General features: G+C 39.8%; 1 protein-coding gene across 2 annotated transcripts in view; it reads left to right on the top strand.

Moving 5' to 3' along the window:
• The window catches only part of FHDC1 (FH2 domain containing 1), a 50,984-nt gene that overhangs the window by 14,287 nt on the left and 13,805 nt on the right, over positions 1-22,892 (top strand). For both annotated transcript variants that reach the window (XM_073341375.2, XM_073341376.2), the window contains exons 3-9: positions 1,533-1,594; positions 3,922-4,024; positions 16,691-16,776; positions 16,863-16,963; positions 20,751-20,821; positions 20,908-21,015; positions 22,048-22,118. In XM_073341375.2, the coding sequence (XP_073197476.1) occupies positions 1,533-1,594; positions 3,922-4,024; positions 16,691-16,776; positions 16,863-16,963; positions 20,751-20,821; positions 20,908-21,015; positions 22,048-22,118 (602 nt within the window). The remainder of the gene's footprint in view (positions 1-1,532; positions 1,595-3,921; positions 4,025-16,690; positions 16,777-16,862; positions 16,964-20,750; positions 20,822-20,907; positions 21,016-22,047; positions 22,119-22,892) is intronic.

The following is a 22,892-nucleotide window of genomic DNA, read 5'->3' on the forward strand; positions in this document are numbered from 1 at the left end:
TTCCATCCGAACATATCCGTACTAAGAAAGCTGCTGAAACCAAATTAATGTCATGGGGTACTGCATCCAGATAAACTGAAGATTTGAGCATTATCTATATCTAATACTGATGTCAGATTTATTAACTGATTTAAAGTCCTTCCATTTAATCAGCATGACCGTTCATTCATAGGAATTAAAACAATACTGTGTGTTGACTCTTATTTAGGTTCTTATACTGTGGTGGTCATGGTATTTGATAAGTTACCCCTGAAATAAAAATAATACGAACTATACATTTCAAAGTATGTCCCTGGATGTCATGGAACTTCAAACTTTTGTAATAGTCTGTGTCCCAGTTAAGTCATCAGTGAGCAGCATTAATGTATGGATATGATATGAAATAATTGATTCCACTCTACCTGGCCCTGGAGTACTGTGTCCAGTTTTGGGTGCCATGCTTTAAGAAAGATGTGGGCAAATTGGAGAGAGTACAGAGGAGAGCAACAAAAATGATAAAAGGTTTAGAAAACCTGACATATTGAGGAAAGGTTTAAAAAAAGCTGGCTGTGTTTAGTCCTGGAGCTTGTCTGCACTTAAAATGCTGCAGCGTTGCAGCTGTACCACTGTAGTGCTTCAGTGAAGACATTATCTATGCTGATGGGAGGGCTTCTCCCATCAGCATAGGTAATCCACTTCTCTGAGGGGTGGTAGCTCGTTGAACGGGAAAATTCTTCCATCGACCTAGCACTATCTACTCTGGGGTTAGATCGGTTTAACTGTGTTGCTCAGGGGTGTGGATTTTTCATACCCCAGAATGACATAGTTATACCGACTTGATATCCTAGTGTAGACCAGGCTTTGAGAAAAGAAGACTGAGGGGTGATCTCATATGACTTCAGATATGCTAAGGGCTGTCAGAAAGAGGACAGGGCTCAGTTGTTCTCCATGTCCACTGAAGGTAGGACAAGAAGTAATTGGCTTAATCTGCAGCAAGAGAGATGTAGGTTAGATTTTAGGGAAAACTTTTTAGTATTGGAATAGGTTATCAAGGTAGATTGTGGACTCCCCATCACTGAAAGTTTTTAAGAACTGTTAGACATATACCTGCCAGGGATGCTATTAACTACACTTGTTTCTGCCTCAGCACAGGGATGGACGAGATGATCTCTTGAGGTTCCTTTCAGCCCTACATTTCTATGATAAAATCTAGCTTGTTACATGGTGAATTATAATTTGTCTTAATTCTCTCACTAACATGCTGTGGTTTTCTCTTAACTTGGACGTCTGTTCCGCAAGCCAAGAGTGTTGTGGGTGGGCTGCATTGTTTCCTGTTAAAGACTAATTTAATAATAGATCACTCCTTTTCTGCTCTCTAATGAATGATACTCAGATCTAGCCATTCATTTGACTTGTGTTTTGGTGACAACTCTTTTGTACAGAAGATTGCATATAATTTATTCTTTTTATAACAATTTAAGGAATAGAGTCTGTATTTTAAGGTTTTCAGACAGGTATTACTGGAGTCATGTCTCTTGCTTTCTCTCTCTCAGATTTCTATTTTGGATTCAAAAAGAAGTATGAATATTGGGATATTTCTCAAACAATTCAAAAAGTAAGATTTCCTTTTTCATACAATTAATTAACTTGAGCTTGAAGTGAAATGGTTACACAATAAGTATTATTGGAAATAAAGAAGACATATGATAGAATTGGAAAGGCAACGTTTCTTTAATTTAGTTTAGGTTCTGCACAAAATTGTCAAATAACTTCAGTTCATAGTTTAAACAAAAACATGCTTATTTGAGTGCCAATTTTACTTAAATCTTATGTACTAATGAGCTCAGTTTGATTGTTGCCTTGCCAGTTGAGCTGAAGTTTCATATGCAGTAATTGAAAGCTATACATTCTCATGTAATTCAACGTGAGATGCTCTTCATTTGGTTTTTCTCTCTTTACGAAGAAAGAATGGAATGGGGTGAGAGAGGATGTGGGGGGGATTCCCAGACCTGGGCCATTCTTTTTATGTGACAAATCTGAGGAATTGTCCCATATTGAGGTGGTGCTAGAGGAATCAAACTGATAACTTAAATGGTAATAAGTCACCAGGACCAGATGGTATTCACCTAGCAGTTCTGAAGGAACTCAAATATGAAATTGCAGAACTATTAACTGTGATCTGTAATCTATCACTTAAATCAACCTCTGGTACCAGATGACTGGTACGTAGCTAATGGAACACCAATTTTTAAAAATGGCTCTAGAGGTGATCCTGGCAATTACAGGCCAGTAAACCTAACTTCAGTACCAGGCAAACTGGTTGAAACTATAGTAAAGAACAGAATTATTAGATGAACATAATACGGTAGGAAGAATCAACATAGCTTTTGTTGAGGGAAATCATGCCTCACCAAACAAGTGGACAAAGGTAATCCATTGGATACAGTGAACTTAGACTTTCAGAAAGCTGTTGAAAAGGTCCCTCACCAAAGGCTCTACAGAAAACTGAGCATTCATGGGATAAGAGGGTGAGTCCTCTCAGGGATTGGTAATGGTTAAAAGACAGGAAACAAAGCATAGGAATAAATGGTCAGTTTTCAGATGAATAGTGATGTCCCCCAAAGATCTGTACTGGGACTAATGCTGTCAAACATATTTATAAGTGATTTGGAAAAAGGGATAAACAGTGAGGTGGCAAAGTTTGCAGATTGATACAAAATTACTCAAGATAGTTAACACGAAAGCTGACTGCAGAAAGTTACAAAGGGATCTCACAAAGCTGGGTAACTGGGCAACAAAATGAAATACAGTGTTGATAAAGGCAAAGTAATGCACATTGAAAAACATCTCAACCATACATACAAAATGATGGAGTCCAAATTAGCTGTTATCACTTGAGAAAGAGATCTTGGAGTCATCATGAATAGTCTCTGAAAACAACTGCTCAATGTGCAGTGGCAATCAAAAAAGCTAACAATGTTTGGACCCACGAGGAAATGGATAGATAAATAAGACAGTAAATATAATAATGACACACTATAAAGCCATGGGACACCTACACCTTGAATCCTGCATGCAGTTCTGGTCGCACCGTATTAAAAAGATATATTAGAATTGGAAAAGGTGTAGAGAAGAGCAACAAAAATGATTAGGGATATGGAACAGTTTCCATATGAGGAGAGATTAAAATGACTGGGACTGCTCAGTTTAGAAAAGATATGAGTGGGGGTGGGGAATGTGATAGAGGTCTATAAAAATCATGAATGGTGTGGAGAAAGTGAATAAGGAAGCATTATTTCCCCCTTCCCATAACACAAGAACCAGGGGTCACCCTATGAAATCCATAGGCAGCAGGTTTAAAATAAAATGAGGTACCTCTTCACACAATGCACAGTCATCCCGTGGAACTCGTTGCCAGTGGATATTGTGAAGGCCAAAAGCATAACTGGGTTCAAAAAAGAATTAGATAAGTTCATGGAGGGTAGGTCCTTCAATGGCTATTAGACAAGAGGCCAGGGATGCAGCCATGCTCTAGGTGTCTGTAAGCCTCTGACTGTCAGATGCTGGGAATGGACAATAGGAATGTATGACTCAGTAATTGCCCTGTTCTGTTCATTCCTTCTGAAGCATCTGGCATTGGCCACTGTCAGAAGACAGGATACTGGGCTAGATGGGCCATTGGTCCGACCCAGTATGGCTGTTCTTATGAGATGAAGGAACTTTTTAAGAGTAAGCTGGTGGTGTTGAACCTTTTATGCACTGATTAGAAAATTGCTCTTCAGTAGAGGCATTGCTGAATGTTGTTTTTGAATAACACTGTTGTAAATACTGATGCATGACTAATTACAATTATTGTGCATAGCAGAGGTATGTTTTTTTCTCCAGTGTATAACTGCTGTTACTCAAGCATTTGAAATGTAATTGATTAATTGTGTATTCAAGGCCTGCTCAATCCATAATTGAAGATATTAATCAAGGAAAAGGTGATCTCGGTGGGTGTGAGATGCTGCGTGAATTCCTTAAATTATTGCCAGAAGCAGAGGAGGTAAGTAAGCGGTTTTATTTAGTTGCTGCTTTTGTGGTAGAGCTGCTGTTGCCTGGGATTCTACAGAACAGCTCTTATTTTTTCTCTAAAAGGGGCATCAAAACTCTGGAGATCTATGAATGTAAAACCATTAAGTGCAAATATTTGGCCTGTAGGATGACAACATACTTGCTTGAGATACTGAGGACATAGTCTTAGTCATTCCCTGCCTACTAAGTAGTTTAACTGTTTGTTTGTTGGCAGTCCCTAATTAAGGCACTGATAAGGTGGCTTTGTTTCTTAGATGTATTTTATTAAGTTACGACCTGTAAATTACTGCTCAATTCTCTTCCAGTGGGTGCAGAGGTTCTACAGTTGGAACCAAACACAGTTGCCCAGTGCCTTCATTTAGGCTACATCTACAGTACAGCTGGAATCGATGCTCTGAGATCGATCCACCGGCAGTCGATTTAGCAGGTCTAGTGAAGACCTGCCAAATTGACAACAGATCGCTCTCCAGTTGATGCCTGTACTCTATCCACAACGAGAAGAGTAAGGTAAGTCGATGGGAGAGTTTCTCCCGTCGACTCCCCCGGGATGGAGACCCCGTGGTAACTTGTTTCTGTGCTGCCTTAGTGATCCACAATCCTAAATGTGCCAATTTGTTTGATAAACTTAAGTCGACTGACACACAAGCTCTCTAAAAACAATTTTTAAAAACCAGAAAATTGACAGTTAACATTCAGGCCAACCTTAACTCGTATGCCATACCACTTCAATATCCTAATATTCAAATGCTCTCTGACAACAACTTGCTCAGCAACAAACTTGCTTTCAGTTCAAACATATAACCAACAACACCACACATCTCTACTTAATTGTACTCAAGCACACATCCTTAACCCGGGCTACTTACTTTGTCATGGGGACAAATAACATGTATAGTGGTAAGGTCTATAACTTTGATTGGGAATGTGTAATCTAAAGGTTAAGTTAGAGGGGTTTGTATATAAAGGGACACCGTCAACTTGAAATATAGTTAGTCAGTTTTAGAGGTGGAGTTCAAAGTAGTTTTGGGTACTGAAATTGTTCCTGAAACCATTCCCTTCTCCCTTCCAATTTTATGTGGCTTTACAATACACGTATCAGCCTTCAAAAATAAGTTTTTTCTACTGAGTGTGGAAAAACCCACATAAAATGGAAAATGGTGGAGTAACTATATATAACGGGAAATTGAATCATAACCTCACTTCATCTGTAGTCAATGCACAAAATAAATTGACAAAAGTATTTTTCCCTTCTAATCTTTCAGCTGTAGGTCTTGGATGTTACTTGTGGCAAGAGTTGGTAAACTTTCAGATAGGCGTGACTCTGGAAGTTAATTGTATGCTCTGATTATAATTTCACGCACTTCAATCCTAAATCAGATGGAACTCCTACCTAGTTTTCTGAGTTCCATGCTGTAGGAGACTTACAGTTGTGAAATCTTGATGTGTCTAGCAATTCTCCAAAACTAGAACATGGCTTCTGACACCATGAAAGTTCAGTTGACCTTATGTGGAACAGCTGAATGTCACACTCAGTCAAGCTGCTGTGGGTAGTGAATGTACATCTTGCATGTCCTGTAGCAAAGGAGCTAGTATGGGGCTGTCAGGGAAGGAAGGCTGTAGCTGATTTCTAGAGAAAGAAGACTGGCATGTAGTTAGGCAGCAGTAGAAAACTGATTAAATTCTGAGACCTAAAGGCCACAAGGGACCATTGTGATAATCTAGTCTGACCTCCTACATAACACTGGCCATAGAACTTCCCTGTATGAACTCCTACTTAAAGTCCAGTAGCTGTGGTTTAACTAGAGCATGTCTTTCAGAAAACCAATCTCAATTTAAAAATACTTCATGTGATAAAGGATCTACCACGTCCTTGGATAAGTTTTTCCAATGGTTAAAAATTTGCACCTTATTTTTAGGCTGAGTTTGTCTATCATCAATTTCCAGCCATTAGTTCTTGTTCTACATTTTGTCTGCTAGATTCAAGAGCCCTCTATTATCAAATTTCTGTTCCTGTGTAGGTACTTACAGATTATGATCAAGTCACCCCTTACCCTTTTCTTTGTTAAAATGATTAGATTGAGCAACTTGAGATTTTCACTGTAAGGCATGATTTCCAATCCTTGAATCGTTCTCATGGCTCTTCTCTGAACCCTCTCCAATATCCTTCTTGAAGTGTAGCTACCAGAACTGGACACAGGGGCACATACAGAGGTGAGGTAATCTTCCTACTTGATAGTCCTCTGTTTTTACTTTCAAGGACTGCACTAGCCCTTTGGCCTCAGCATTGTGCTGCTGATTAGTCACCATGACTTCCAGGTCCTTTTCAGATTCACCGTTTAAATTTTCTCCCAGATGATTTGGGTGATATTTGTTTTCAGCTTTGTGAAACTGATCTTTATAAAGCACCAAGCTCTTTCACAGTTGCAGTGCTAGCTGCATCCTCTTTGGTGGTCTCGGGGTGTGCCACTTCTTCAGGTGTCTGACCTTGTGGATTTACCCATCCTGGGTGGTTTCTCCTACTTTTGGGACTGGTCTGTGCTTAAAATTTTCGTAGACACAGCTACAGCACTCAAGGGTATGAAAAATTCACCCCTCTGCACGATGCAGCTATTTCAACTTAACCTCCAGTGTAGTAGTAGCTAGGCTGATGGAAGAATGCTTCTGCCAACCTAGCTCAGGAAGGTGGTGTTCCTACACCGATGGGAAAAACCCCTTGCATTAGCATCAGCTGTGTGTGCACTACTGGGTTACGTAGGCATGGCTATGGCACTGTAGCTATGCAGGTTTAGTCCCCGTAATGTAGACGTGGCCTTTGTCATAAATATAAAGGGAAGGGTAAACCCCTTTGAAATCCCTCCTGGCCAGGGGAAAGCTCCTCTCACCTGTAAAGGGTTAAGAAGCTAAAGGTAACCTCGCTGGCACCTGACCAAAATGACCAATGAGGAGACAAGATACTTTCAAAAGCTGGGAGGAGGGAGAGAAACAAAGGGTCTGTGTCTGTCTGTAGTCGTCTTGGCCAGGGACAGAACAGGAATGGAGTCTTAGAACTTTTAGTAAGTAATCTAGCTAGGTATGTGTTAGATTATGATTTCTTTAAATGGCTGAGAAAAGAATTGTGCTGAATAGAATAACTATTTCTGTCTGTGTATCTTTTTTGTAACTTAAGGTTTTGCCTAGAGGGGTTCTCTATGTTTTTAAATCTAATTACCCTGTAAGATATCTACCATCCTGATTTTACAGGGGGGATTTCTTTATTTCTATTTACTTCTATTTTTTATTAAAAGTCTTCTTGTAAAACACTGAATGCTTTTTCATTGTTCTCAGATCCAAGGGTTTGGGTCTGTGGTCACCTATGCAAATTGGTGAGGCTTTTTATCCAACATTTCCCAGGAAAGTGGGGGTGCAAGTGTTGGGAGGATTGTTCATTGTTCTTAAGATCCAAGGGTCTGGGTCTGTAGTCACCTAGGCAAATTGGTGAGGCTTTTTACCAAACCTTGTCCAGGAAGTGGGGTGCAAGGTTTTGGGAAGTATTTTGGGGGGAAGGACACGTCCAAACAGCTCTTCCCCAGTAACCAGTATTAGTTTGGTGGTGGTAGCGGCCAGTCCAAGGATAACGGGTGTAATATTTTGTACCTTGGGGAAGTTTTGACCTAAGCTGGTAAAGATAAGCTTAGGAGGTTTTTCATGCAGGTCCCCACATCTGTACCCTAGAGTTCAGAGTGGGGGAGGAACCTTGACAGCCTTAAACAGGGTACCCATGGCCCAGTCTATCAGACATGCGTACCCAGCAGGTCTGACTGGGTTTGGCACCTGTATTCTTCCTTTCAGGAGTCTGTGACTAGTGGTGTTTATAGTGACAAACAGTTGTTGCAATAGGAAAAAAAGCATTTAGAGAGAGAGATTTTAAAACAATAATCTACACAGGTTTATCTTACCTAAAGTCTGACCATCTCTTCTGAGGGTAACTAAACAGGCCTAACTTTAGGCACCCCAATGGTCACCTGCATCTTAGTTTGTTTTCCCTCTTTCTTGACTCTCTCTCTTTCAACTACTGTAGTCCTTTGGATCTTCTGTTCCCAAGCCTTTTCTGGTTCTGGCATTGTTTCTAAAATGTCTGCTGAAAAGTGGTTTATCTTGAACTATTGTTCTTCCCCTTCCTGTTTGGTTTTTTTTTTTTCCCCTTTATAGCCACTATTAAACTACACCCATATAGTCATACAGTAAGCATCCCAGTAACCAGGTAAACACACAGTATTCATATATTATTACATAGCAACTCCAATCTCATCACATATATTACTGGTTTGGACTTGGTTTTGCTTACACACAATAGATGTAATCAAGTCATCATCACTTGCACCTAAGCAAACACAAACTTATTTATTTTTATGTCAATTCCTCTTCATCTGTCAAAATTAGGTCTAATGCAGAATTCTCCAATGTAGGATGCCACACTATTTGGGTTAGGAAACTGTTATTTATAATATTTATAAATTCCAAGCACATTTTAGTCTTGACAGCATGAGACCTCTCACATAGGTCACTCAGAGATAAGTTCCCCACGATAATGTAGCTTTTTGTCCTACCCCTACATGTAGATGCTTAAGGAGCTGGTTGTTCTGTTCTTTAGTGTGACTTGGTGGTCTGTAGCAGGCACCAACGAGTATCATATCTTGTGCCTTATCTATTAGAAGGTTGATCCATAAGCATTCAAGGTCATTTGCTTCCAAGTGGGCAGTGATCTATTTTTGACAGAGTGTCAGAGTACCATCTCCACTCCCGCTTTTCCCTTTCAATCCTATTTAAAGCAGTTATGATTTTAACATTGCAGTCATGTGACTCTTCTCAGCAGATTTCAATAATACCCACTAAGTTAAATTTATGCCTATAAATGAGCAATTGCAATTCCTCTTATTACCCAGACTCCTATACTTGGTACATAGGCAATTAAAGAATTTCTTCTCTTCACATCCCTTGGTGCCTAGATTTATTTTGTACCAAATGAATGCTCATTTATTCCTTTTTTTTATCTGTTTCTCTTGTTAAATATAAATACCCTCCAGCCGGTCCCCTAAAGATTGATTCCTCCTCTACTGAGATGGAGGTCATCCAGATTTGCACAGCTCCCTCTCCTAAGAAGGTTGACTTATGTTCCACAAAATCAAAACCCTCTTCCTTTCAACCACTTATCTAGTCAGTGACACAGTTCCAGAATCTTCTGCTTTCTCTCTTCCTTTGCTTGTGGGACAGGAAAGATCACATTCCTCTCCTTCAGTACCCTTCCGTCTTCTCTGAAGTGGCCTGTAATCTCTGAGGTATCATCTGAAACAGTGTCACTAATACCAACATACACCATGCCAGTGGATCTTTGCGCACTGACTTCAGAAACCTACCTAATCTTGCAGTCACAGCTTGGTTCCAAGAAGACAACACACCATCCTGTTTTCAGCCTGTTCCTTGCAGAACAGCTTAGAGTTCCTGATGTGGACCCAGGGTGCTTGTAAACCTCTTTGTGGGCACTCTTGATTTGTCTTGTGTATTGGGTTGCAGAGCCATCCTCAGGTGGGTCCTGAACAGTCTTTTTTTGCCACCCAGTCACCTGGGACTTCAGAGATTTTTCTGCAGTTTCCATGATACAATGATACAAACCTTGCACTGAAAATGCATTTGTTGTCACCGCTGTGAAGGGTGAATTCTTTGAATTCTCCTGCTCGTTTCAGTTTGACCCTCAACCTTTATTCACACTACTGCTGGTAAATTGTAAACACTTGATTTATGCTGTAATCTTATCAGTGTCCTAGAAAATGTTGATAAATAGCCCTGTTACCTCAGTGTTTCCCTACACACCAGCCTGACTTATGCTGCAAGTTTTATATCTTAACAATTTGTCCCTCCCCCCCAACCTCCCACTGATGGTTATTCCACCTTTCTGTGCAGTCTTTTTTGAGATGGAACAACTTTTTAAAATAAGGCTAGATAATTAAAACAAAACAAAGAGTAAGGATTTATTTTGTTATCTTCAAAATGTTTTGTGCCTTCCGTACTCTAATTGTATTAGCTTTATTTACATGCATTAAAAGGGTGTTAACACTAAGAACATTTTAGTTGGTAACTGAACTCTTAGAATTGTGTATAAATGGCACTTTTGTTCAATGTTGTTTTTTTGTGAAACTGGATACAGGCATTATTGAAATACTGGCACTGTTGTGAGGGATTTTGTCAAACAGAAATTGTTTGAACATTTTCAAATGTGTGATTTGCAAAATTGACAAAGTCAAGGTCAGACAAAGCTTCCAGCCTGTGAAATTTCTCAAATTTCTTGTTTTAAAACCACAAGCTTTTCTCTGTGGAGTACTGAGGATTTATTACCAGGGTTACCAGCATCCACAGAAAATGGTCTCAAAGGCAGAAGTCTGGTGCAAAAAACAAGTGTAACGTTTTCTAGATAGTTAAAATAAATAAATAAAAAAACTCAACACCAGCAAATCATTAGTTGCCAAGCACAGGTCTTCCTGGAATGATTCATTTACCACCATACCATCTCTCTCAACACTGGAGAAGAAAGACCTGTCTGTATTTGTCACTTCCTCCTTCCCCAGTCCCACTCCTTGTCAGGTCAGTATTCTGTGTATTTATGGAGGAAAAGTGCTGGTCTTCCATGCTACCAATCTCTGATACAAAAGAGCCTCCCCAACTCCCTCCCTTTTTTTTAAAAAAAAGATTCCAGCTACAAAGCTGGGCCTATATCCCATTAAAATGGCTGACTGTTACTCTTCCTGGCATCCTGACCAAACCAGGGGGGAATCTTCTAGCTGCTTTTGATGCATACCAGTATACTGCTCCACAGGCCCAAATTGGTAAGGAGTAAGGAAGTTCACAGTACACAATTTTTAGCAGCCACCATGTCACATTCTTTTCTGTATGTATTGCAAGCACAGATTTTGGATAGTCTAACCTATTCATCAACTCACCACACACATGCTTGCCCAGGCTTATCAACACATCCTGTTAATCCTTCCTTACAATGCCTAAAAATCTGTTGTTTGATAGTTCTTTGTCTTAAAAACACTAATAATCTCTCACTTAGATTACTGGAAAACTTCTCCCTGCTTGCTCAACTCCCTTTAAATATCTTCTCAATTTCTACATAAAATTCAGTCTCCTCTTCCTTTCCTTCAATGCTTTGTGTGACTCTGTCCCTCCTTTATATTTTTCATCTCCTCCTACATCCTTGTTTACCCCTTAAATCAATGGCAGTCTTCTTTTGACTGCACCCTTTGTCTCTTTTTCTTATCTCCTCACGATATTGTGTAGGTAAGAAGAGGGGCATTTCACGTGTGGTGTCTCCATTCCTTGCACTTCAGATGCTTTCCCATGTGTCATTGTTTGATCTAGCCAGTAAGCACTGTGGGAACAGGGCCTCGTTTTTTAAAATGCCATGTATGTTCACAGTGATATGGAAACATGGAGAAATGGAGGAGACTTATCCTATTCATCTATCCCATTGTGTACTGCTGCCTCTTTTTGAGATGGAGTAATCTACTCAAATGAGTATCTGCATCCAAGAATGAGTTACAGTTTCAGTCAAGGACTCTGACTCTCATTCAGGAGCTTTGCATAGTTGTCCTGGTATTCATAAAATAAAATTCACTTTCTCGCTAGTGTACTGCATGTTGCTGGTGGAAAGCTGTTTATAACTCATCTACTGGCTTTCCTGGCTCTAAAAAAATAATTAAATATTGGCGATAGAAATCTTCAGACCAAATGAGGTCAGATTTTTCTCCATTTCGTAACAGACTTTAAAGTGAGGGTGAATTATGTGAATGTAAAATCTGTGTGTTCATGGCCATTGCAAACATATAATCCATCTAAAAAAGCAAATGAAAAATTAACAGCAGCTCAGTGTGAAACTCAAGAAATGAAAAATTGAGGATGAAGTTTAATTATGCTTCCTTGTTCACTATTTGTGGTGGTGGTGGTTTTTAATTTTAGCTCGTGTTCTCAAATCATTTGTGAACCTATCCAAAGTCCGTTGATGTGTTAAGGATATGACAGATAGTGTGCGGTGTTGCCAAAATTCATGATTTCATCATGGCTGTTATAATACTTGGGGTGTTAATTAGCGCCGCAGCTCCTGGAGTCATGGGACTATGGGAGCATTTTGACTTTCTTGTGAACAACTTTTCTAGCTCTCGTGGTTGCAGAGAGAAGCTTGAAAACATGATGCCTGTGGCATTTTTTTTCTGTTTCATTATTGGATGTCTGAAACTTTTTAAATTGGAAAATATGTAATACTATAGCAAAGAAATGTGTGTATGGGATAAAATTTTGTCTTAGATATTGCCTTAGATTTCCTCCAGATTGTTATAACCTTATGACCTAGTTAATACACTGCAAAACTTATATGTAATGTGGGGACCTAGTTATAACACACTAGATTATAAAGTGCAGAAAGGATCTTTTAGCTTCTCTGTGCTTTTGTCCTTACGTTTGTAAAATGGGTTACTAATATCTTCTGGCCGCACCACTGCCCACCTAGTGCTGGGGCTGGATGTGCTTCAGCTGCACCGCCCCCCCGGCACTCTGGGGCTGGGGGCGCTCTGCCATGCCGCTTGCTGGGTGTGCTGAGGCTGGGGGGATATGGGGGGGCCAGTGACCACGGGGGTGTGTGCGTGCTCCAGGCTCTGGTGAGGGAGGGAGTGGGAGAAGGGAGGAGGGGCCTCGGGCAGAGCGGAAGAGGTGGGGGCTAGCCTCCCCAACAGTACGTTCACCTGCTGCCATGGCTGATGTCAGCTATCTTGCTTCCTGGCTTTTGTGCATTTAAATTTTAAAGTTGCATTTACAGTCTTCTACATGTAATGTCCTGTCTCTTTTTGAAGGGGGAAACGGCCTGAATGCTTAAGGTATGTCTACACAGCAAAGAAAAACCCATGACAGCCGACTTGGGCTCTGGCTGTGGGGATGTTTCATTGCTATGTAGACGTCCGGGTTCATCCCTACAGTCCAAGCCCCATGAGCCCAAGGGGTTTTTCTTTGCTGTGTAGGCATACCAGTCAATGTTTTTTGTGTAAACTTTGAAATAGATGGCTGAGTTCACAACTCTGTTTTGGTTTTTCTGGAGGGATAGGTCAGGATACCTGCAAAGACTACACAAGTTGTATGTAAGTAGTGTGAATGCAACTCAATTCCTCTCTAACCAGGATTCTCTTTCTTGGTATATCTTTGTTGTAACTGGAAAAATAGAAGCTTTATCACTTTTTGACAAAATTTTGGGTTTTTCATAGGCATTTTCATTTTGAATCAACAGGTGGTGTTTCGGTTTTTTTTTTTTTTTTTTCCATTTTATTTCAATGTGAAATGTCATTTTGGTTTTTGGAAACTGAAAAGTTTTGGTTTTTAGTGTGTTGATTTTTGATTTCTCTCTCCCTCTTCTTCCTCCCCCCCCCCTTTTTTTTTCATGCCATCTCCACTCCTATTTCTTCTTCCAGCGTAAAAATGGTGGTGGTGGTGGTGGGCGAGGGAGAGAAAGAAAACTTTCATTTTCCAAAAGTCAAAATGGTATCTTAAAGGAAAGAATTCATTTTGAAATGTAGGCTGGAAACAAAATAATTTTTGTTTTAAAATTCAAAAAATGTTGAAAGCAACATTGATCGCAGAAAATGCTGATAACAATTGCAGTTTCTGGTTAATTTTTTTGTGCAAAATATATTTTATCAGATCTGCTTTCATGTTAGGTAGAACCTGCATTTCTGATATTTAAAATTCTGCTTCCTCTAATTTTTTAGCTCTTTATACTTTGCTGTATTTCTACACTATTACAAAAAAAAAAAAAAAGTCGTTTCAAGTCTGGTCTTCTGTGGCTTTGGTGGTGGACTTCCTGGGGGGTCTGGAATTGGTTTTTGGTGGCTTTTGTATCTTAAGTGAAGAGGCAAGGGTTAAATCTTCAACAAAGCAATCCTTTCTTTAGAATGTTCATTAGGCACTGGGAGTTCAGAAATATAAACAGTCTGACTAAATATCTTTTTATCTCTCATTTTACTCTGCTTTCATTCTCTTGATTCCTGTGGTGTCATAACTTAATTAGTTCTCCTGTCATGTATAGCTGTCTTCACAAGGGAACTGGGAACTGTACTGAGGTGACAGGTGGGGAGGAGGAATCCTTCAGTGTATGTATTATACTGCGAGCGCTAGTGTCGACAAATCACCAGCAGTTTCCAGTCTCTTTACCATTAAGTTAAGTTTAACCAGCTCTTCAGCAGGCTTAACACACAGTGGTGAAAAAGGGTCCAGCTGCAGAGCCTTGTCTGTCACTTGTGGGGGATCTTTTACAAAAAAAAGTCCATAACTTAGTTAAAGCTCTAGCGTCTTCCATGACAAACAAATCTTGAATGTTTACTGTGAAAACAAGCAGAATAACCCTGTCTGCCCACCCCCCCTTTTTTGTGGAGAGGTAGGATCCTTTGTCTTAATGTCATAAAAAAGAACAATGTCAGAAACCTTCAGATCTTTATAATACAGAATCTTTTAAAATTAAAAATAAGACTATTCTCTGTCCTTAAAAAGAAAGAAAATAAAAGAACATTAATGTCTGAGGTGAATGTGTGTAATCCACCTGTAGTTGTGCCAACCGTAGGCAAAAGCCATTCAAATGATTCATTTGGAGCCTGGATGCTCTGAGAGGCTTGTGATTCTGTGCTGAATCACAGCAGCCTATGAATGGCCGATGTCCAGATCAGCAGTGGGAATGGGAAGGAAAGACTGCTATGGTCTGAACAATCCCACCCCAGAACAGGTTGTGGTTCCTACAAAACTGAATGCTGGCCTTAGTGTCTACATGTGGTTGGCAGTGAGAGGAGGTGTGGTGCGGAGAAAGGAGAAGAGGATGGAGTTGTTTATATGCAGGTATGTATGCGGGGTGTGAGAGAAATGTGAAGGTGAGCTACAAAGTTTGTGTGGGGGAAGATAGAGGAGGATGACTGGATGTGGGCATGAGTTTATGCATGATTTCTACATATTGTGAAACATTCTTATAACTTACTTGGACAAAATTGCAGTTGTGCTTCAACGAGGGTGTGTCTACTTATTTCTTCACTGTATGTGTGGGTGCTTGTGTACAAACAGAATGTTTGTATCTATGGCTTCCAGAGTGTGTATGGGTATTGATGCAGCCAGGATGAAAGAGGAGAGTACAGATGACAGACAAATGTGTATTGAGGAGTGGGGAGGTATCTGCTGCATTTTCTCATAATGTCTGTATTTGAGATAAGGAGGTTCTGGATATTTTTGTGATGTGTGCACAGTGTCATGAGTGTCTGGCACATAAACTAGACGGCAGTATATTTTTAAGGCCCTGTTGTGCATCAGATATAACCATAAAAAGAAAAGGAGTACTTGTGGCACCTTAGAGACTAACACATTTATTTGAGCATAAGCTTTCGTGAGCTACAGCTCGCTTCATCGGATGCATTCAGTGGAAAATACAGTGGGGAGATTTATATACACAGAGAACATGAAACAATGGGTGTTGTGTACGGTAACACCCATTGTTTCATGTTCTCTGTGTATATAAATCTCCCCACTGTATTTTCCACTGAATGCATCCGATGAAGCGAGCTGTAGCTCACGAAAGCTTATGCTCAAATAAATGTGTTAGTCTCTAAGGTGCCACAAGTACTCCTTTTCTTTTTGCGAATACAGACTAACACGGCTGCTACTCTGAAACCAGATAATAACCATGTTAGGGAACCGTGGTTGTAATACTGTATCTTCTTCTTCTTTTTTTTCTTCTTCCCAAACCTGTATAGGTGACCAATCCTCATGGACGGCTAGCCTCACATAAGGTTCTAAATTTGAGCTTTTAAAAAAAATTGTTTCCTTTACATTTTAAATTATCTTTCCAGCCACATCCAAATACTTTAAAATGACTATCTGGATTTGGCTTCAATATTTCAAAATAAGATAAAACCTCCCACAAATTCACATTTAGATTGAGACCAAGAATATGAAGTCTCACCCCGAAAGAGAATTGTAGAGAAAGCAATGAGTGAAAGCATGTATGCGATGAAAATATATTGCAACTTAACTACACACTTTTATTACAATTGTAATATATTGCTAAATCATCTTAGTTCTGTAAGCACTGAACACTGTTAACTTTCAAGCATACATCCAGTATGCCAGACTTGTGATCACCTGAATAGTTGGCACCTGTCAGACAGGAAATTCACCTGCTTACAACGGAGAATCGCAAAATGAGCAATCAAAAATGAAAGAACCTAATTCTCATGGAAACTGGGGCACTATTCTCGCAAACATCATGACCACGTCTTTCTCTTTTTGTGTGCTCCGGCAAGATGGCGCACAGGACTAGTTATGGAGGTATGAGAGGCATATAATAATGACTTGCAGGTGTCCCCCTGTGCTGCCTTGCACATGTTGGGATTGAAGGAGGTGCAATTGGTTTTCATTTTTCTGAAAGGGAACTCTGATTTCAAGACTCCCCTAAAGCAAGTAACTGAACTGACTAATTCTTTAAGTTAAATTTGCTTCTCTTCAGTAAAGGTGTATTCTTTTACTTTCATCTTTAATCTTGACTTTAGATTAAGCTGTTTTATTATTTTCTCTTTTTCTCTTCTAGGTAAAGAAATTAAAAGCCTTTGATGGAGATGTAGCAAAACTGTGTCAAGCTGATTACTTTATGTATTTACTAATCCAGGTGCCAAAGTAAGGAGGTACTAGGTTTATTCTATTCATGGCAAACTCTCTTTTTTTGGCTCTCTGTTTTAAAGCTAGGTTTATTTATGTTCCAGCTATTCTCTTCGGATTGAAGCTATGGTGCTAAAGAGAGAATTCACACCTTCTTGTACTTCTCTGCAGAAAGACATGGCAATTATAAGAACAGCTACGAAAGGTAATTAAACATGCTTTGACATGCATTACATTCTTGTTTTTGCAAGCAGATTAATCAATCTGCATTGTAGAGACTAGATCTTGAATTTCAGGTACCTAGTAGCTATTTAAAGGACGCTAACTAGCCTCTGACACATTCCATAAGGGTGTGTCTGTTGAATTTTTACTCTGCTCCCAGGGCCAAAGATCCCGAAGTTACTGCATCTCTTTCACATTCCTCTATGCCTGGTAAAGCTGTCTGTAAGATGGCAATATTGGTTGACTGAAATAATTATCCTAATGAATTCTCATGTAATCTCTTATAGATCCATTTCCTTCTGTTCTTCTGAACTCCCTATTTTCTAAACTTTACAGGCACCAGAGTGCTGGTGATATGTTGCTCCTTTGGTCCAGGAACCCAAATCCTAATTAAGTCCTGCCTTCTGCTTTCTCTCTCTAGTTCTCTGAAAACATCCACTCGATGTGCAGCGGCAGTCAAAAAAGCAAACAGAATGCTGGGAATAATTAAGAAAGGGATAGATAATAGGACAGAAAATATCATGTTGCCTCTATATAAATCCATGGTATGCCCACATCTTGAATACTGTGTGCAGATGTGGTCGCCACATCTCAAACAAGATATATTAGAATTGGAAAAGGTTCAGAAAAGGGCAACAAAGATTATTACGTGTATGGAACGGCTTCCGTATGAGGAGAGATTAATAAGACTGGGACTTTTCAGCTTGGAAAAGAAACAGCTAAGGGGAGATATGATTGAGGTCTATAAAATCGTGACTGGTGTAGAGAAAGTAGATAAGGAAGTGTTGTTTACTACTTCTCATAACACAAGAACTAGGGGGTCACCAAATGAAATTAATAGGCAGCAGATTAAAAACAAATAAAAGGAAGTATTTCTTCACACAATGCACAGTCAACCTGTGGAACTCCTTGCCGGAGGATGTTGTGAAGGCCAAGACCATAACAGGGTTCAAAAAACCTAGATAAATTCATGGAGGATAGGTCCATCAATGGCTATTAGCCAGGGTGGGCAGGAATGGTGTCCCTAGCCTCTCTTTGCCAGAAGCTGGGAATGAGTGACAGGAGATGGATCACTTGATGATTACCTGTTCTGTTCATTCCCTCTGGGGCACCTGGCACTGCCCACTGTTGGAAGACAGGATACTGGGCTAGATAGACCTTTGGTCTGACCCACTAGGGCCATTCTTAAGTTCTCTCTCTTAATCTAATGCAAAATAATTAACTTCTTAATTTTCTGGTTTTGCTCCTTCCTATGATTCTGACTTTCACCTAATCCCTGTGTTGCCCTTTTACTCTGATCCTTAGTGTGGGAAGACTGGTAAACACATTGAAAGCCACAGGAGCATTGCTCATATCTGCCCCAAGCAGTGTTAGACAACACAGTAGTCAAAGTGTCCAGCTGCAGGAGCCTTGTCTACACTAATGCTTCCAGTGGTAGAGCTGAATTGGTGGTAGTAATGGCTGTAAATTTTTGGCAAAAAAGCCTGTTGTATCTTGCTAATGCTGAGAGTTTAACTGGGGACTTACAAGCAAGTCAATTGATAAAGGTCCATGTACACTGCAAAATTGAACTACCATATATATTCGTTCATAGGCCAAATATTTTTGGTAAAAAAGTGACGCATCAAAGAGCAGGGGTCGGCTTATAAATGGGTCTACACCAAAATTTGATGATTTTAAACTCTATGAAATCATTGAATTGAATATCTAATACATTGTCGTTTTGTTTACCTGGAGCGTTCCCGCAGCTCCCATTGGCTGGGAATGGCAAACAGCGGCCACAGGGAGCTGAGGGGCTCCATGCCTGCAGACGCAGCAGGTAAACTAAATGTCCCGACCCACCAGCGGCTTACCCTGATGGGCCGGGAGCCAAAGTTTGCCAACCCCTGAAATATAGGGTCGTCTTATGAAAGGGTCATACGGTTTTTACTATTTATACCTATCCATCTTGGGGGTTGGCTTATAAACGAACGGGCTAATGAACGAGTATATACGGTATGTTGTAACTGTCACTTGACAGGGTAGCAACTGTAGTAAAGATGGGCTCGTCCGGTGTGCCATCTTTGCAGGCTGACTTCTCTTCTTAGTTTATAGACTTTTATATCCACTTGCACATTCTTTTCTGCCTCTTGCTATAAAATGCTTCCTTGTATAAAGCTTTTTGTATCAAAACATTTTTAATTACCTTGTGTTCTGGCAGGCTGCTAACACCGAACAAAGTGGTTTGAGAGGTACCACTTCTGACTGCTTCCATAATGACAGATTAGCATGTTGGATTAAACCGTTAAAAACAGGATAATTTAAATAATGCTAATTTTGGAGCAATATAATGTCTTTTCTTAAAAAAAAAATTTTCACAGTGCACTGATTGCAAGTGTGTTTATTTTAAGCCTTCTACAATTTAAGTGTTCCACATTTTACTATGAATGGCTAGATATTCATCAAACCTTATAAAATAAAATTCTCTATAGTGTTTATTCCCATGCTGTGAATACCTTGCAAATTTGCAAAGATCTTTTACTCTACAGCAGTGGTTCTCAAAGCCAGTCAGCCGCTTGTTCAGGGAAAGCCCATGGCGAGCCGGACCAGTTTGTTTACCTGTCGCGTCCGCAGGTTTGGCCGATCGCAGCTCCCGCTGGCCGCGGTTCGCCGCTCCAGGCCAATGGGGGTTGCGGGAAGGGCAGCCAGCACATCCCTTGGCCCGTGCCGCTTCCCACAGCCCCCATTGGCCTGGAGCAGCAAACCGCGACCGCTGGGAGCCACGATCGGCCGAACCTGCAGACGCGGCAGGTAAACAAACTGGTCCGGCTCGCCATGGGCTTTCCCTGAACAAGCGGCTGACTGGCTTTGAGAACCACTGCTCTACAGCATTTGTAGAATACTAATTTTATTAACTCTTCACAGCTCCATAGCTCTATTTCTCTTATTTCTAAGGTATTTCTTATGATAGTTTCTAAGCACATACTTGTATGTTAAGTTGAATCTTGTTGAAAATGTCCATGTATATTTTCATCTAAAGTACTGTTGTGTTTTGCAAAAGTAGAATATGTAGGAAATAAGCTTTTATTATAAGAGTTTTTATTAAGAAGTTTTATTTCGTATTACTGTCTGTATGACGTTTTAATGTAGCCTTATATTCTATCTTTGGTGTCTCAGAGCTGTCTTTATTGTAACTCACTGTCTTTTGATTATGCAGAAAGTCTGCAGGGTGGGGGGAGGAGGGGTAAATAAGGAAAGTTGTACTTTCCGTACACCTTTTCAGACCCAACCAATTATTTTTATATACAAACTTTAGTAATCAAGGTCCCAATCCTGTCAGACATTGAACAGTTCCTGCAAGGTGCTAAGTACACTTGCTTCATTCTGAAGTTAGTGGGAGGTGAGGGTTGTTGGCAGCTCTTATGAGACACTCAGCGCTGGGCAGGATTAGACCCCAAATGTTTCCTGAGCTACTGGTGGTTGCCTTGGAAACATTATACTAGCTGAGCTAAGGTCTGAACGTATACTTTGTGGTTTGCCAACTGTCAATGATATTCTGTCATTATGGAAGCAGTGACTTTGGATTATATAATGTCATTTTCTCCCATGACCTTTCAGTTAATTGTAGTTTCCTGTAAAAAATAAATAAAAAAAATAAAAAAATTCACACCTTTTATGAGCTTGAGGATGAAATGGACTTTGGTAACTGACAATCTATGTATAATATACACACTACATATATTTCTAACAAACAGCCTCCAGACTGCAACTTTCTGTTTGTTTCTTTACAGAGTTAATGTCATGTGAGGAACTACATTCCATATTACACTTGGTCCTTCAGGCTGGGAATATTATGAATGCAGTAAGTGTGCATCAAAATGAAGAGGCCTGATTGACTATTGCAGTCCACTGATGTCACATGCCTTCTCTGTCTCTTTTCCTCTCTAGGGGGGTTATGCTGGCAATGCAGTTGGCTTTAAACTCTCGTCACTGCTCAAGCTGGCAGACACAAAAGCAAACAAACCTGGGATGAATCTGCTGCATTTTGTTGCTTTGGTATGTAAAAACTACCATCTTTGAGAATAACTGTTATAATCTAATTAGGGGAGGCACGGATGACTGATAGTTTGTTTTAGTTGAGTGGAAGAGATATGTGCCGTACAATAAGAGGGTAAACCTTAAGTTTCTGGTCCTTAACCGTTCCCTCTTTGCTTCCGCACATTCCGCTAGCTTACCTGTGTATTGTGATCCCATCCACAGAAAACTGAACAAATATAAAGACTAATTAAATCTTCAGCAGAAACTTTCTGGTATTGTGTTTAAAAAAAAAAAAAAAAATTCCCCATCTAGTTCTTCAAGTGTAACATCCCCTGACTATTCAAGTCCTGGGATACTTTGTTAAAGGAGCTGTCAATTTTGATAAAAACTTCTTCTTTCTATTAAAACTTCTGTGGAGAAATGTTCTATTTCATTGCGCTGCTTGACTTGTTAGATTTTTTTAAAGCTATCAAATCTTTTGCAGCTCCTTAGGGGTTTTTTGCCTTTTTTCCTTTTCCAATTGGAATGAATTTGAAATGCACCTGGGGTCACTGTCTTGACCAAATTTACCTTCCCTCCATGGAATGGAAAAGATTGAAATACTTCCACTTGTGATTTTTTTCATTGTCTGCGTGCAGACTGGTTTAACAGCTTTCACATCAGCAAGACACCTTCAGCTAACAACATAAGTGTTAGGTGATGTTTAGGCAGGAAATATTGCATTAGCCCAAACAATTGGCATTAGTCAATTGCCCTTACCTAAGATTCTCTCTTAATGCACATGGATTGTTTTCAGTGGAAGAAGGTACTATTATCTGTGTGCTGTGAAATGGAAATTGTTTAAACTCTCTCTAGGTCTGATCCTTGTCCACCTTTAAGTGAGGCTTTTTTCCAATAATTCACTCATTTGAACTGAATGAAAAATAGAACCTAGCAGCAGTGGCAATATAGAAACTAAATGCCTTTGCCAAAGCTTTAGAAACAGTCTTTACTTAGATTTTAGCAGGGTAATGGAATGTGAAAGGGACGTTGTTTGTTTTTTAATTTTAGGAAGCACAAAAGAAAGATGTGGTTCTTCTAACCTTTTCAGAAAAATTACGGCACGTTCATGATGCAGCCAGGTGAGCAAAGAAAACTGAGAACTTGTTAGAAAGAGACATGAGTCTTCTTTTTGTGAAGCACAGAAGCACATTTACAAAGCTTTGGCATTAAAACTGAGATCTTTACAAGTGTTTACCATTGCTTTCAGGGCTTCATTTTCATTTGCAAACAGAAGTTTGCCTTCAGTGAGCTGTAGCTCACGAAAGCTCATGCTCAAATAAATTGGTTAGTCTCTAAGGTGCCACAAGTACTCCTTTTCTTCTTCCTTCAGGTTTAGAGGTTTTTATTAATTGATTTTTATAGGGTTTTTTTGCCTTTTTCAATACAATGTTCAACTAGGTAAATGCATATATATTACTTTTAACAGATCAACCTTCAGGGCATGTTTTTAAAATAGTGTCATGTTACTGTTACTGCTGTTCTATAGAATAACTTCCAGATATCTGTTGGGTTGGTATAGTACCTTTCTTTCCAGATCTGGTACCACATACACTAATAAAGATTACTAGTGGCTCTCGCTTCCTCTACAGATTACATTTCCCCATTTTTGCAATACCCCCTCCCTTTTTGTCCTGGAGATCCTCCCTCCATAATACACACTCTACTATAGGGTTTATGGGACATTCAAAATACTGGACCACCCCATTCTTGTAATATATGAACTTACTTTACAAACTTGAGTCCCCAAACTTGAGTTCTCTTAGGTGGTAGAGGGAAGGAAGATTATGCTTGTGAATGAACATGTTGTATTCATTCTGTGTATAGAAGAAAACTATAATACCTGGGGTTAAGTA

Source organism: Lepidochelys kempii, chromosome 4 (assembly GCF_965140285.1).
Source record: "Lepidochelys kempii isolate rLepKem1 chromosome 4, rLepKem1.hap1, whole genome shotgun sequence".
Classification (NCBI taxonomy): domain Eukaryota; kingdom Metazoa; phylum Chordata; order Testudines; family Cheloniidae; genus Lepidochelys; species Lepidochelys kempii.